The 17,091-nt window shown below is 49.3% G+C and overlaps 1 protein-coding gene across 3 annotated transcripts in view; it reads right to left on the bottom strand.

Moving 5' to 3' along the window:
• SLC25A48 (solute carrier family 25 member 48) overlaps positions 1-13,284 on the bottom strand; it is a gene marked incomplete at both ends in the record, with an annotated part of 36,220 nt that extends 22,936 nt beyond the window's left edge. The window contains 4 exons of one of the 3 annotated variants that reach the window (XM_080710532.1): positions 1,040-1,323; positions 4,446-4,517; positions 8,071-8,114; positions 13,239-13,284. In XM_080710532.1, coding sequence (XP_080566658.1) covers positions 1,040-1,323; positions 4,446-4,517; positions 8,071-8,114; positions 13,239-13,284 — 446 coding nt within the window. The remainder of the gene's footprint in view (positions 1-1,039; positions 1,324-4,445; positions 4,518-8,070; positions 8,115-13,238) is intronic. The other 2 variants (XM_080710531.1, XM_080710533.1) reach the window with 2 other exon arrangements.
• Between the last annotated feature and the right edge of the window lie 3,807 nt (positions 13,285-17,091).

Here is a 17,091-nt window from a genome sequence, read left to right as displayed (position 1 = left end):
GTGCTGGGCTGCCATGTTCTTAAAGGAGCTTTTAGGGCTTCAGTTGTGACACAGCTGAACCCCAGCCACTGTGGGCAGAGGGAGGGGCACAGCATCCTATTCGGAAGGTCGCCTGGGAAAGGGAACTTATCCATCAGGTAACAGGAAGGGATGGTCCAGCCCTTCCATGTACAGAAAAGGAGACTGAGGTCCAGGAAGGGGCAGTATCTCTTGGGGGAGACTGTACTCCAGTGGTGAGCTGAGGCAGAAGCCCAGGCTGTTGGAACATCTTCTCCGAGGCCTGCCGTGTCCCTCCTTCAGAGCTGACACTCTGTTCTGCACAGCAAGTGCCTTCTATTTGCTACTCCCTCCTTTCTCAAAGCTTCTCCCAGGAAAAAACATGGAAAACTTTCCCAGCAAGGAGATGAGAGGGATGCTCCTGGTGAAGAAGTGCAGACGCATACCAGCAAATGAAATTAATGACCCGAGGGCCCGAGCAGGTGCGGGCGTGGGCGGTGCAGGGCAGCCAGGTGTTGGGGGGCAGGTGAGGCTAGGACTCGGGTTTCTGGAATAGGCTGGACGGGGCTGAGTCCCAGCTGAGCCCAGGGACAGCTTCATGGGGCGAGGGGTGTGCAGCCCAGGCCCCAGCTGGGGTTAGCTCTGCTGTCTCCACTGGAGAATCTGTAAGGGCTTGGTAACAAGGCCCTTGTGTTTTCACTTTAGACTAAAAGTTACCAATTATGTAGCTGGTCCTGGTTGGCCCAGTTACTATATTTGGGAAAGACATCTTAGCTTCTGGGAATCTGTTTCCTCATCTGCAAAATAGAGGTAACAGCAACACCTGCCTCACAGCATAGTCATAAAAAAGGAATTAAGAGAACTCATGCAGAGCTCTTAGTGGTAGCCTAGCACACACTCAATACTTGGCAGATTATAGTTACTGCTATGGGTGAAATAATGGCAACACAGGCTATCACATGATAACACAAGTATCCCGCTCACAAGCAAAGATGTTAAAGTCTGTACCAGAGCCGGCCACCCGGGAAAGGGTCGCAGGTACTCGACCAGTTCTCCCTCTGCCTTACCTTCCTGAAATGGCTGTGTTTGCATCTGCAGCCGGATCTTGATGAGGTCCACGGGCCCGCCCAGCCCGACAGAGACCACACCAGCCACCATGCTGGCTAGGAGCAGGTCAGAGAGGCTGTGGTGGGGGCTGGCCTCAGGCTCCCCACAGCGCTGCTGCCTCAGGAGCCTCTGGGTGTTACTGAAGACCCCGAACACCACGGAGTTGTAGACAGCGATGCTGGCCAGGGGGAAGGACATGCCCTTGAAGAAGCCGAACACCTGTGGGGAGACCCAGGGTAGGACACATGAGGCCCCAGAGTGGGGGCTCTGTCTGCAGCCAGGCCTGAGGCCCTGCTGCCCTGGCCCAGTGGGGCAGCCGGCCAGCCCTCCTGGAGCCCGCACGGAACGGGAGTCACTTTAGAATGGCAATCTTCAAGAATACAGAATACAGATTTTCCTCTTCTCTAAAACACACAGTGTACTTAAACATATCAACCACTAAGCCAAGCAAGGGAAGGAGGGACGGGGAGGGAATGGGGTAGGAATTGGGTAGGGGTTAAATCAGCGATGAGTACATGTTTGTACACACAAGATTTTTACCCCAATATTATGTATGAATATAATGCACCAATAAAAAATTTTAAAAAAGAATACAGAATACACAAATGCTGGTGAGAATGTGGGAAAATTGGAACTCTTACACACTGTTGGTGGTAGTATAAATTAGTGCAAACACTATGGCGATCCGTGTGGAGGCTCCCCAAAAGACTAGGGATGGAACCACCATATGATGCAGCTTCACCACTCCTCAGTATCTTTCCAAAAGAATTAAAGTCAAAATATTATAGTGATACAGATATATACGTATTTCGAGCAGCACAATTCACAACAGTCAAATTATGAAAGTAGCCAAGGCATTTGCCAACAGATGAATCTATAAAGAGAATGTGGTATACGTGCACAGTGGGATTTTACCCAGCCGTAAAGAAGAACAACTTTGTGTCATTTTCAGGAAAATAGATGGAACTAGAGAATATCATGCTAAGTCAAGGGTTATATGTTTTCTCTCATATGTGGAAGCTAGATGGAAATAGGGGGGAAAAAAAGACTTTATCCAAATAAGGAGAAAGGCCAGTCGACTAGCAGGGACTGAGGAAGTGAGGTGCGGAGGGGAGAATGAGGCTTCAGGAAAGGAACAGCTCAAATGATGCTTTGCCCATAGATGAAGGCATCACTGCCAGCCCACTAACATGTACAGGAGGGAGGCGGAGGGAGGCTGGGGAGACACGGAGGAAGACACACCATGGGAGGTGTGAGTGTATTTATTATTTGTGTTGTCAATTTGAATTTCACTATGATGTATAATTATAATGCACTGGTGAAAGTATATATGTATGTGTGTGTATATTTTCCAGAAGCTAGCTCGCTCTCTCTCTCTCTCTCTCTCTCTCTCTCACACACACACACACACACACACACACACACACACACACACACGGATATAAGAGGCTTCTAATGAGATAGGAGAGATGTGGGTGAGGCTGCTGGATCTCAGAGGCAAGCGCACCCCTGCACTGAGGAGGAGACGTTCCTGCAGGGCCTCCTGCTCCCCGCAGTGGCGACCTGTCCCAGGTCCTGTGTCTGGAGCAGGCCACGGGAGGATGGGGAGCCCTGAGGAGTGGGGGGCTGGCTGAGCACCACACACCTCCTCGTTTGGCACTCAAACAAACATGCTCTGGTCTGGTGTCAGGCCCTGGGGAATAAGAGCCATATTTTCCCCTCGCTGTGCTTGTGGTCTGGAGGCAGGGAGAGACTGGTAGCCATTACAGCACAACCCACCAAACCTGGGAGGAAAGAAGGTCCCACAGGGGCACCTGGGCCAGCCTGGATGGGTCCCCTGCACGTGGGCATCTCCTAATGGGGCTGGAGAGGGCAGCCCTGGCAGGACATAGGAAGGGGCCCAGGAGAAAAGACAGGAAGCCACACAGGAGCCTGAGGAGAGGTGCTGCAGGCTGGGGTCAGGGTCCTCTCTATACCACATTCTCAGCAACACCACACATGTTCTGAGGAAAACTGGAAAATCCCACAGTCCCTTGGAGGAGTCAGGGCAGCACACGTGCCAGAGATAAAAAAGTTTTAAAAAGCCACTGTACAACTCTAGGCTGTGCACAAATCTGATCATCCCCACCATGTGTGCTACACCCTGATTGGCAGAGACAGGCCCCTTGCATGCTTGCGTCTGTGCACACACACAAGCACACACCCTGCTTCAGGCTCTTCCTGCAAGACAAGCTCCTTCATCTCAGAAAAACCACTGGCAGTCCCCACCAAAGCCCTGAAGCTGGGACGCCCGCTAGCAGATGCCGTGGGGAGTGTGCCAAAAGGGAGACTCAAGGGCCGCCTCCCTGGGGCCTCGGGAACCGCACAATATTGCCCGGGAACACCAAGTACTAGGTCTGCAGTGCTTATCCTCATTTCAAAGCAGCCCATCGACAGAGTTTGAACAGCAGCTGATGCAAGATACCCTTCATGTGTGGATAATGCCACAGGACTTCAGGAAGCTTGTGAGCCCTCAGGACTTGTTATGATGGAATTGGGTGGAGACAATAGTCTCTGTAGACCATATTTGCTGGAACTCCAGGAAAAGTCACAGGGCGCACATTGGACCATTGCTCTAAATCAGTTCATTTCATCCTAAATTTTAAATTTATTGTATGTTCTCCCAAAAGAGAGGCCTTAGAAAGTCACATATTAATTCTCAAGAAGGGAGATGATATGTCTTCTACAAAACACTATTCATGGCCAAGTGCAGTGGCACATGCCTGTAAACTCAGGCAAGAGATTAGAAGGCTGAGACAGGAGGACTACAGGTTCGAGGACAGCCTCAGCAACTTAAGGGGGCCCTTAGCAACTTATCAAGACCGTGTTTCAAAATAAAAAATAAAAAGGGCTGGAGTGTAGCTGAGAGGTAGAACATCCCTGGGTTCAATTCCCAGTACCACACACACAACACACATACACACACACACACACACACACACACACACACATATAAAACACTATCCTGTGTTTCCCTTTGAAAAGAAATAGGGTCACGTGATGTCTCCCTCCACATCCAGATAAAAAGGAGACCTCAGCCCATGTGGCTCACTGGTCACTTGTCCATTTTGAAAAACTGATGGTCATCTTGTTTTTGCAGGAATTTTCCCCTGTGGTTCTGTATTCCTCAGGATTTCTCCAAAGAGATTACACAAAGCCAGGTGTTTTCCCAACAATGTTGTGCCAGGTAGCAGGAGTGAGTTAAGGTGGCAGGTAAGAGGCATGGGGTGAGGAGAACTGGGCCAAGGTGGTGAAGGGGAAGGACAGCCCGGGCGGTATTGCCCACCACCAAGGGAACTTACACTCTCCCTCTGGTACACCATGCGGATGCAGTCCAGGGTGCTCCCGTAGCCCACGCCAGCCTGCAGGCGAGTCTGTGAAGAGAAGACGGGCATGGTGCCCACTCAGAGGTCAGCCCCCAGAGATGCCCAAGTGACCTGCAGAGGGCCCGTGCTGCCTCCCACTGCACTGTCTCCTCCAGGGTCTCATTCAGGTCTGCTCAGCACAGCACAAGCTCAGGGCCGGTTAGCTGTGCGGATATGATGGCCACTGGACTAGCGATCCCCGCCTCTGGAGCTGGCCGGGCTCTGCCCTATCTTGTCTGCTGCCCCTTCCTCCCCACCCTGAGTATCCCTGCAGATGGCCCTCGGCCACGCCCCTTCAGCTCTGACCTGGACAAGGCTGGCCCTCCTGCCCCCCCCACTCCCCTTCTCTACACAACAACCAGTTGATCTGTTTCCTACATCTATAAAATAGTGTTACTCTGTTTAAAGCTCTCCAGTAGCCTCTCAACAAACTTAGAATAAATTGCTGGCTCTTTGCCCACAGCCAGGGTGCTGTGAAAGGAACAGCTCACCTGCCTCTTCCTCCCCATGGCCGGCCCTCGGTGCCCACCACACTCACCTTCCCAGGCCCTGGAGCATCAAATCTTTCCAGCCTCCAGACCTCTGCCTGGCTGTTCCCTTCCCCAGGAAGGCTCTGGCCCCAGCGCCTGCTCTGGCCCCAGCGCCTGAGCACCAAGACTGCGACTGGCCGCACCTGCTTCTTTATGCCTGGTTGATGCTGGACTTCGCAAAAAGCGCAGGGCCACCTGTCTTCCTTCTCTTTTGTCTCCAGAGTCAAGCACAGCCTTGCAGAGTGGCTGCTATGAGGGGCAGGTGGGTAAAGGCATGGTGTCCTCTACGAGAGGCTGCCTTTAGTGATCAGGGGCAGTAGGTGGCAGACACAGGAACTAAGAAAACCCATGAAACTCCCAGGAACTCCCTACCCTGGTCTCACAGGGTTCCACTTCGTTTAAGAAGCATGGCCCTATAATCCTCTATAAAATGCTATGCTATAGAGTCATGTCTATGTAGGAAGGAGTCATGAGGACCACAAGAAGGAGGAGATGTCAGCCCTGTCCTCACAGCACTAGCCCTTCACCAGACTGCCTGCTTGAGCTCACATCCCAGCCAGGGCCTAGGGAGCTCACACCTCAAAGGCGTGGTCTCCCACACAATGATTTTCTACATTTCCAACTTTCCTACAATAAGCAGGGTGACTTTCATTATTTTTAGCTTATATAGTTTTAAAAACAACTTTAAGTACATAATTAATATAAAATACATTCTCACAAAAAGTTTCAAAGTTGGGTGTAGTGGTACACACCTATAATCTCAGTATCTGGGAGGCTGAGGCAGGTTTGAGGATAACTTTAGCAACTCAACAAGACCCTCAACAACCTAGGGAAACCCAGTTTAAAAATTAAAAAAAAATACTTAAAGGGCTTAGGATGTAGCTCAGAGGTAGAATGTCCCTGGCTTCAATTCCTAGAAAAACAACAAAAAGTTTCATTTTAACCTATAAGGCAAAAACCTGCTTTGACCTGCCTCTCTCTTACCCTGCCCCTTCCTGGAGCAATACCATGGCTAACAGCACGGTTAAGAATTTGGTTCGCATCTATGTATTTTCATCAACATATGTAACCATTAAAGATACACAAAATGGCATCACACTGTTCAAAAGTATTATTTTCACAATCAGATAAAAGTATTTATTGATTCACTCAACCAATATTTGTTCAGTGTCTTTATCATAGGAGTCTGTTCCAAACTCGGAAAATTCTGTAGTATAGATGACAAGGTCTGTGACCTTATGAAACGTACAACCTAGTGGGGTTGGAAAGGGTAGACAATAAAAAATAATGCCCAGGAAAATATATATGCACTTTACTCTCCTTCTGGATGGAATGGGATGCTCAAAGTGTTCCCAGGAGGGCTGGACTAAGCCTGCTTGGCCCTCCATCACTGATGCCCACTGCCCAGTGCTGGCCCTGCCTCCATCCTCTTGGGTTGGGACCTCCCCTAAGACCCCCAAGCACCCCCCTTGATGACCTAGCAGGTTTCTTCAAGTATTTAAGATAAGCTGGGTGTGATGGCACATGCCTGTAATCCTAGTACTAAGAAGGCTGAGACAGGAGAATCACAGGTTGAAGCCAATCTCAGCAATTTAGACCATTTTTCAAAATAAGAAACCAAACCACCATATGCACCAATTGTGCATAGCTGCACAATTAACCATTGCTAAACTATGGAACCAGCCAAGATGTCCATCAACAGATGAATGAATTACAAAAATATGGGATATGTACACAGTGGGATTTTACTCGCCCATAAAGATAAAGAAGAACAAAGTCACATCATTTATAAGGAAATGGATGGAACTGGAGAACATTATGCTAAGTGAGATTAGTCAGCCACAAAAAGTAAGAAATTGAATGCTCTCCCTAATATGCAGAAGCTAGGGAGAGAAAGGGTCATAGGAGGGACTCTGGAGGAAGGAGGAGAAACCACAGATGAGGAAATAAAGAGGCCTGACTGGGGTGGTCGGGGTGGGAGGAAGAGGTAAACTCCTTGATGTACATGATGTACATTCACAAACATATCAATGTCAGTCACTGAGCCGAACGAGAGGGAGGGAGGGCATAGGCAGTGGGGTGGGAATTGCAGAAGGGCTAAGTAATGTATGCATGTGTGCCTCTACCATCTTGTACCCCATTAAGATGTATGACTACAATGCACCAGTAAAAAAAAAATAGAAGATGGCTGGGGGTGTATCTCAGAGGTATACTGTCCCTGGGTTCAATCTCTAGTACCAAAAAAATAAATAAAATTTAAAAATAAGACAGGCTGATCTGCAAATGGAGAACAGGCTGTGGCCCTGACCTAAGAGAGGCCCATTATCACACAGCAAGAGCTATGGCAAGAGGGGCAATTGCGGCAGCACCTGAGACAGGCCCAAGGCCCTGTTTGTGTACAACCCAGAGAGCGTTAGAAGCAGGTATGGAAGTCAACTGCAGGGATCCAGTATGGCCTTGTCAGGGCCAGAGTGCTCAGGCCCCGTGTGCCTGATCAAGTTATATTGGCTCTAAGTGCCAACCTAGGTCCACAGTTCTCACCTGACACTAAGTCTCCCGAGGACTGGGTGCTTCTCTGCCTGGCCTGGATTCTGATCCACAGGTGCAGCTGGGGATCTGACCCATGGGTAAGACCAGCCATGTCTTCCTTTTCCTAGCACCTGCTACATTTACTCAACAGCTGAAACCTAGCCTTACATTTTGGGATCAGAAACTACCTCATGCTTGAAATCTTTCTTGATTGCTCAGCTCTAGAGCGACTGACTTGGAGGAAGACCCTGGCCAGTATCCTGTCCTCATCTTTATCAACTCATGAGACCCTCCAGGCGGAGATGAGACATTCGCAGAAACAGAATCACCATCAAGTAGCAAGAGTTTGAAAGCCATTCCAAGCCAGGCTTCCTGGCACCCCGCTCCTGGCTTAGCAGCAGAGAGCTTGCCTCAGACTGAAGATTCCCAGGGGATCAGAAACAGCAGGCAGAGTCCCAGAGGCAGACCTGCTTCAAGAGGAATGAGAAACACAGCTGCTTTACCTTGACTGTGTCCAAAGGGTGGCCGACAATGACACTGGCTGCACCTGTGAATCGAAGAACAATAACCGGTCACTCGGACCCTGGACTCCTGGTTTGCACCAGCTGGCTTGGAGAAGAGAACAGATGCCTCAGGCATAGCAGTTCGCTCATTCAGTCAATGATCAATTGTTAGAGGAGGCTTCCAATGTGCTAGGCACTAGCCCAGATACTAAGGAAGGCAGAGAAAATAGAGCCAAGTCAGAGCCTTGGCTCAAGAGGCAGTCCAAAAAAGGAAGCAAGACGCCAAGATGACTGAATATCCACATGCAGAAAAACAAAAGTTGTCCCCTACCTCATATCATACACCAAAGTCAATTCAAAATAAAGCAAAGATCTAAATGGTAGGTATTAAAAAAAGAAGACTCAGAGTAAAGCAGAGAAGAAAAGCTTCATGGCTTGGGAAAGCACAGGCAACAAAAGAAAACAGTAATAATCAAATAATACTAATAATTAAACACCTATATGATAACAACAGAGAATAATGTAACTTCATAAAAATCAAAGCCTTTTTTGCATCAAAAGACACTCTCAAGCCAGTTGTGGTAGCATACACCTGCAATCCCAGTACTTGGGAGGCAATGGGAGGATCACAAGCTCGAGGCCAGCCTCAGCAACTTGACCCTGTTTCAAAATAAAAATTAACAAAAGGGCTGAGGGATAGCTGAGAGGTAAAATGCCCTTGGGTTCAATCCCTAGTATCAAGATTATTTTTATTTTTAAAAAAATCATAATGAGACTCCCCTTCACATCTGTTAAGATGGCTATGGCTACAGTTTCCTTTACTTTTAAGGAATATGACATGTGTTGTTGCCAAGAATGTAAGGAAATTGGAACTCTTGTATGTTACTGGTGGGAATGTAAAATGGTGCAACCACTGTGGAAAACAGAGTTTGGTGATACCTCAAAAGTGTTAAACACAAAATTTCTACATGGCCCAGCAATTGTATTCCTAGAGATATATCCAAGAATTAAAACCAGTATACACACACACACACACACACACACACACACACACACACGCACACATTAATGGCAGCATCATTCATAATAGCCCAAATGTCCATCAATTAATGTATGATGAATTATGTGTAGTGTATCTATATAATGGGATATTATCCAGCTGTGAATAGGAACAGAGTACGGATACATGCTACAACATGGATGAACCTCAAAAACACATTATGTTAAGTGAAAGAGGCCAGACACAAAGGCAACATATATAATTCAGAAATATTCAGAATAGGTAAATCTGTAAAGACAGAAAGCAGATTAGAGGTTGCTGGGACTCTGGAAGGAGCAAAAATAAGTAAATATTTTATGGGTACAGCATCTCCTTTGGTCATATTAAAAGTAAACAAAAGCACAGCAAACTTTTAAAACAAGCATTCTGTTGTGCAAACAGCCATTTGTGAATTGGGTAACTATAAAGCAGAAGCTCCATCCAGGAACTGCCAGAGAGAGGCTTCTTTAGAATGGACATAGAAATAAAGCAGAAAAAAAATAAAATATGACTTGGTTTAACAATAAAGATGCATTCTGGAAAATGCATCAGTAGGTGGTTTCACCCTTGTTCAAACATCGTGGAGTGTACTTACACACATCTGGATGGACCTCGCTCTATGGTATGGCCACCACCAACTGCCATCTGTCCTTGAGCCAGACAGCACATGACTGTATTGATCGGTTACACAGTCTCCTCTGGCCTATCCTGTTGGATGAGTCCTAGTTACATACTTTATTTGGTTACTTCTGGGTAGTTGAGCTTCAATTCTGCTTTTTCTTTAATATGAATATTTGTAAGAAATAGCCAAGTTAAGTTTTACTTAGGTTTGCAAATTGCAAGTTAAGCAAGGCTAAGGTCACTTATGAGGCGCACTGGGTTTGTTGCTCAGGAATTCTTCAGGCTTGGTGTACTTTTTTTTTTTTTTTAAACTGGGAGTGGAACCCAGGGGCATTCTACCTCCAAGCTATATACCCCCAGCCCTATTTTTTTATTCTTTATTTTGAAACAGAGTCTCACTAAGTTGCAGAGGGCTTCACTATGTAAAGCTTGGTGTACATTTTAATTTTCATGAATAATCTCAAGAAAAATGGTTTGGAATTAGTACTTAACAATGCATAACACTGTTAAGTACTAACTGCTACTAAATTGTACACTTTAAAAATGGCTAATTTCATATTGTGTGAATTTCAGTTCAAGAAGTGGGGAGGCTGAAGAGAGATTCAGCAACTTTTCGTTTACCTAGATGTTGTTCAATTTTTCTATACCTCGCTTTCCACAGTGGGAATAATAATAGCGCCTACTTCTCTTATTCTTTTGTAAAGAAGGAATGGATGTAGAATACCTAGCAGAGAGCCACATGCAAATGCTGTCACTTTTGAATTTTTTAAAAGATCCCTTTGGCAAGGTACACTGGACCTTTTCACAGAAAAAAAAAAAGCCTGTCAACATGTCAACACACACACACACACACACACACACACACACACACACACACACAATTCAGGGGAAGCAAAGCTGTCCCAAGGCCCCTGGATGAAGAAGCCTTTGTGGAAGCTGCTGACTTAGATTCAAGCAGGAGCAGTTCTTCCAAGATAAATTCCCCAGCACATTGACTTTGCCAGCAGAGATGATTAAACCAAGAAAGCTAGTTAAGGGGCCCTGGGGCATTTTGTATTTATAGGTACAGAGCATTCAGCTAATCCCAGAACCTCCTATCCCTTCTCACCTCCTCCTTCCCTCTGAGCTGGGCAGGAGAGAGGTGACAGACAGCAGAAGCCTGCACTTAGGCCCCTCCCCCACAAGGAGGGAGCAAGGAATTCTGGTCCCCAGGCTCTTCTGTGACCCCACAGTGAGTGCAGACACCCCTCAGCCCAAGCCCCAAGTTGTTCAGATCCAGCCTTAGGCTACCATCCCCTGCTCACACCGAGTAGCCCACTCATCAGAAAGCACGAGATGCAAGATATTCCTAAATGAGATAGATCATCAGGTGAGTAGTTCCCAGACCTTGGGATCTCAGGGACTTATATATGTTCAAACAAAATGTGCAGGATTTCATGCTGAAATTTTGTTGGACAAGGCTGTCAGAAAAGACACAGCTATAGACAAATCCAGAGAGTAAGACCTGGCAGATCCGGAGGCTAGGTTACTTGAATTAAAATCCCACTGCCCATGCTGCTGGGTTTATCTGAGCCTTGATTTTCTCATCTATAAAATGAGGATATAACTACCTACCTCGCTGAGATTGCAATTAAAGAAATATGCATCACATATTTAAGACACCACCACACATGCAGGAAGATAGGAAATGTCCAGGAAAGACAAATTTCAGAAAGTAGATTATTTGACTCATCAATTTTAGCCTACTAATCCACTTCTCCAGGGGGAGAGGAAGGTGGTTCAGCTCAACTGTTAACAGGCATGAGAGGTCTTTCTGGGGGATGACAAAACTCAGTAACTAATTTATAGTGATGGTTGTGCCACTTGGTAAAGTTATGAATAATCAACAAATCATATACTTGAGAGGATTTTATGGTATTTAAAATTAACCTCAATAAAGTTGCTTTAAGAATATGCATACAGATGAGCTGGGTGTGGTGGCGCATGCTTGTAATCCCAGCATTTGGGAGGCTGAGACCGGAGGATGGCGGTTCTCAGACAGCTTCAGCTACTTAGTGAGGCCCTCTGCAACTCAGTGAGACCCTGTTTCAAAATAAAGAATAAAATTTAGTGCAGGAGGTATAGCTCGGAGGTCAAATGCCTCTGGGTTCCATCCTCAGGCCCGCAAAAAAAAAAAAAAAAAAAAAAAAAGAATATAAAGAATATGCATACAGCATTTAAACAGTACCTGGCACTTACTAAAGATTCAGAGTGACCATGCTCACCCTCTTTTTGGGGAAAAAAAAATGACAAGCAAAAGACAAGTTAGTGTCAACAAAATAAACTCTCAGAGTTAAAAGCAACCCCTGCCTCTGCCCACCTCCAGGAAAGTTCTCACACCCAGCCATCTGCAGTCCTCCAGAAGTCGCCCAGATACATCAGGGGCAGTGGAGGGAAGGACTTCCCTCTCAGCCTGCCCCTCCAAATGGCTGGGGGATTTCTGGAGAGGGCCTGGGTATGCACGGTGGCTTCCTGCTGCAGCTCCCTGGCTGGTTAAGTTAGCAGAGGGTGTTCTCTGCCCCATCCAGTGGTGCTGGTGCCAACATCACTGTGGAAGGAGCTACCCCTGCTCAGGAAGGTGTGTGGCTGGGGCCCTGCTGCCATCTGTGGGGGAACAGAGGGGGTCTCCTGCTAGAAGGAAGGGGAGGATCTAGGGTCTTAATTGTTTTGTTGCCTTTTAATCTTAGTTTATTTTTTCTGTGAAGAGGAGCTACGTTTAACAGCATCTCTTTAGGCAAGTCTTCTTAGATGGTTCCAGAGAAAGATAATTTTTAATAGTAAGAAAAGTTTGTTAAATGCACCCCTATCACCTGAGAAAGGAGGGATAGACCTATTAGAAAGAAAGGAGAAGCAAGAAAATGGGTTTGACTCCAGCCCCAGCAACAGGGGCTAGGTTTTGGAGAGAAGCTGGGGAGGGGTGAAGGGTCTGGGGCCCAGTGCTGCCAGGAGGAGGGGAGAGAGGCCTTGCAGGAAGGTGCTGGCTGAGGGCTGACAGGCTGAAGACGGAAGGGTTCTTTCAGCTGGCAGTGGGTGCCCGCTGCCCAGCGCTGGGGTGCCTCCTCCCCTGCACACTCCTGCACCAGTGCCCCGGGGCCAGGCTGCTCATCACACTGAGCCCAGGATTCAAAGGCCAAGCGCCACCCTACCTCCAAGTTCCCAATAGCCAAGTTCCCAGATTCCAGGTGTGCCCCAAAGGGTGTGTGCGCCTCTGGGCGACTCCATTGGCCCTCGCCGTAACGGGCTGTGTAATCATTATGGGACCAAGTTCCTCAAGTCCTAATGTGGAGGCGAATCCACTCAGGGTGAACCGTGGTAAAACTGGAGGAGTTTTTGAACTGCAGGATCACCGAGAGGTCTGGGAAAGGGGGCACCTCCCGCAGCCCACACACCAGCAGTCCAGGGAGGGATGGACGCACAGGCGAAGCTCCCTCCCCAGAGCAGCTCCCACTCCTCACCTCCCACTCCTCACCTCCGATCCAGCCTGCTGCGAAGTCTTCCAGCTGGAAGCTGCTCATGGCCAGTGCCGCGCGAGCCTCGCCCTCCGGCTCCTCTTAGTGTCTGCGGGGCATGGCTCGCTGGTCCAAGGGCGCTGAAGAAAGTGGGCGTCTCTGAGCACACGCAGGTCCTACTGGAAACCCAGCGACTGAGTCACCCGCGCGGAGCAGGCTGCCCGCTCACCTCTGCGAGCCAGAGCCGCTGACATCACGCCCCCAGTGGACCTTAAAGGCGCAGCACCCGCGCAGGAGGAGGGTGCACTCTGCACCTCTGGCCCAGAGAGGCCAGGGCCACGGAATGAAAAGCCCTTCTCGCTGACATCCTCTCTTGCCAAGTGGACAGCCTCCTCGCCTTTGGGTCAAAGTACCAATCCCAGCCTGCAATCATGCACATAGCCCTTGACGCCAGAAATGACTTTTTAGGGACAGTTTTGCAAAGTTCTACGAAAGGCAGGGAGGGAGGCTTTGTCCAAGGTCAGGATGTATTTGGTTACAAACACCAAAGTCTTGCCAAGATTTAAACGGAAATAGTGCTGAAATAACCCTAACTGAATATCCAATGATGGACTGGACTGGACTCTGTCCATTCTCTGAGGAGCTGATTGAAAGCCACAGTTTTGCTGTAAAATACGTAAGACAATTTTCCAAGCTCGTTTTAGAGCTGAGAGACTCAGCTCCACCTCCTCCCTCATTGTGGGGTACAAACCCTGTGAATGAGTGATGGACTGATGTGTGGAGAGCGCCCAGCCCAGAAGTCGGCTTGAAATCAGCTCTAAGTAAGCACCAGCTGATCCTGATGTCCAACACGCCCTGAACACTGGAGTCAGGTCCCGCTCCCTGTGCTGGGTAACTGTGAGGTGCTGTTCACACAACTTCCCAGAGGAGAGAGATTATTGTATGTTTAATGTATATAACATATGTGGATCTCACGCATAGATTTTAATCTTTTAGCAAAGTAGCCCCAAATAGGAGGTGCCCCATCCAAGTTACAGGTGTCTGAGAACAGATTTGAGCTTTCCTCCCCAAATGCCTGCCTTTGATCGGGAAGGGCCCAGGGAGACTGTGTTCGAGATGGAAGGTCCCGCAGCACCCGCTGTTCAGGGGATACAGTCTCCTGACAAGTGCAGCCCTGGCCAAGCGGGAGCTTCCAGAACCAGAGTTTCTCAGTTTGCCTCAGGCTGGGCCTCTGGAAGGGTGAAGCTGGGCTGAAAATCTCCTCAGGAAACTACTGGGAAGGGAGGTCCAGGTAGCCCTGTGTCTTTGCAAGGCTTGCCTTGCCTTGTAGCTGCCAACAGCACTGATGCCTATACACACCAGATACTTGTACACACCAGAGACCTATACATACCAGATACGTATACACACCAGGACTCTGGGGCAGCCATCCCTCCTCTGCAGGGAAGCAGACCCTAAACCCAGTTGTCCCTGCTCGGCTGAGCACTTCTTCCCTGACCACAATCTCCAATAGGCAAGCCTCTGTGCTGGTGCCTGTGTGCTGTAGTTAAGCCCAAGGACGCTGCACTGCCTTACCCCAAGGGGGCTGACCAGTCAGAGTGCACTGAGGGCTTTTTACACATGGTCGCCATCCACCTTGAGCAGGCTCTGATGGTCACTGTCCAATTGCAGGGCTACAGTTCTGGGGATTCCAACACTAATTCAGGGGTTGCTTCAAATATCTGTACATACGTGTGACTGGGGATCAAACCTCACACATCCAAAGGTATATCGCGAATGTGTTAAGACCTATAGGTACCCGGCTTCCCAGTGCGGAGTGGTGCTGCTGCCCCTTCACCTCTGCACTTTACCCTCTGGAGGGAACGGCAGCCACTGGCCACCACACAGGCAGAGAAACTGAGGCACAGAGAGAACAGCTCCCCGGGTTGCTAGGGCCAGAAAGAAACCCCAACTTCTCTCTCCCTCGCTCTCCTTCCCCTTTCAGGAGACCCAAGAGCACTGTCCACCTCCTATTTCTCCCTTTCCATGGCCAGTTCAATAGCCAATGTCCTTTCAATGGTGACAGACATTCCCTGGGCCAAAATATGTGCCAGTCTCTGTTAGAGAGGAGGCAGTCTGGAATGCCCGTGGAGCGGCTGTGAGAGCACTGGAGAGAGAGTCCATCGTGCTTCCAGTAGTCAGGCAGGGCTCCCCAGACTTGAAGTCTCTTGGCTTCACCCTGAATCTATCCAGCCCCACACCCACCACTTCCACAACCCTCTTGACCAAGCACACAGGCCCTACCTGTGCCCACCTGCCACCCCAAGCAGCCAAGCCCCGGGTTCATGCCTGCCCTGTGCTGGCCTCCCTACCCCCCTTTTATGCAGCATTGGGGAGGAAATCCACAGGCATTTCACATCCAAGCTACATCCCCAGCCCTATTTTTTATTCTTTTTTTATTCTTTTTTTTTTTTGTAGTACTAGGGATGAAACCCAGGGGCATTGTACCTTAGAGCTACACCCACAGCCCTATCTTTTTTATTCTTTATTTTGAACAAGGTCTCACTAAGTAGCAGACTGCCTCACTGAGTAGCTGAGGCAGTCTGTGAACCAAGACCCTTCTATCTTAGGCTCCCAACTACTGGGATTACAAGAGTGCACCGCCACGCCTGGTTCCTCTCCCCTCCTTGTCTTCTAGAAGGCAGCTCAGGCCTGGCTTTCTCCCCCCCTTCTCTTGTCTCCTGTCCATCCTTAGATGGGGCTGCTCAGGGCATTGACAGGGAGCCCCACCCACCCATACCACAACAGCAGCTCACCTCATGTCCTGTGCTGCACCTACAGGCCGGACCTGGCTTCCCTCTGCTGACCTCCGTGCACATGGCCTGTGTCTGAACTCAGTACCCTCCCCAAGGTGTTCCTCCTCCACGACCCCTCAACTTAGAGCAATGCTTCCTGCCAGGCACTCACGCGGGTGCCCACCTAGCCACGCCGCCGCAGCCATACCTTTAGTCCGGGTCTAACGCAGAGGTGGAGCGTCCACCTCGCCCCTGGGAACGTGCCTCTCCTGGACCATCACAGGCCTGGTTTGCTTCGGGCCTTTGAATGTTCCAACAGCTTTTCTACCCGCCAGGGCCTTTGCACAGTCCGCTCTACCTGCCTGCCTCAAGGCCATCCTCTTCCTCCCTCAGACTCCGCTGGACCATGCTCTGCACAGGTAGGCTTTTCCGGACCATGGGAAGTCAAGGCCTCCCAGAGGCATCCCCGTCCCTCCCTCAGCCCTTACTATGTCAGTCAGTCCTGGTGCAGCGTCCAGTCGCTCCAGGAGGGTCGACTCCGTCTGATTCGTGCACTGCCGCGCACTCGCGGGCTCCGCGCGGAGCAGATGGGCACTCGTGGCTGAAGTCTGAGCGTGCGCCGCCCTTTCTCTTTGGGCGTTTGCAGTTTTCCTTGCTGAAGGGAAAGGATGGGTCTCAGTGATTTGCAAGGCGATGGGTGAACTGCTTCTCAAAGGCCGGGTGGTGACCTCTAGGAGGTGTCTGAAGGAGGAAATTCTGGTCCACTTACACACCCGCCGCTGGCGTCTTGTCAAGACTGGCCAGCAGAGGGCACTGCTGCACAGCACTTGGGGCCCGAGTGGCCGAGGCCAGCGTGGAACTGCCCCATTTTTCTGACGCTGGCTGACGGGGAGCCAGACTGTATATACTCCGGCAATGAAAGAGATGCTGACCCCAGAGCTCAGAGAGGAATCTGAACCTGTCAAAGTGAAGCCCTGCGAGGTTTCTTGGGGGCTGTTACTCAGGGGACAGTAGAGACTCACCTCTGAGCTCTCTACCTGCCCTGGCTTATCAAGGTACCAACCTTCCTTCCCCCTCAGGGCTCCAAGCTGATGATGCT

Source organism: Muscardinus avellanarius, assembly GCF_963383645.1.
Source record: "Muscardinus avellanarius genome assembly, chromosome: 1".
Taxonomy (NCBI): domain Eukaryota; kingdom Metazoa; phylum Chordata; class Mammalia; order Rodentia; family Gliridae; genus Muscardinus; species Muscardinus avellanarius.
Note: the sequence above shows the minus strand (reverse complement) of the source record. Positions and strands in the feature narration are given on the sequence as shown.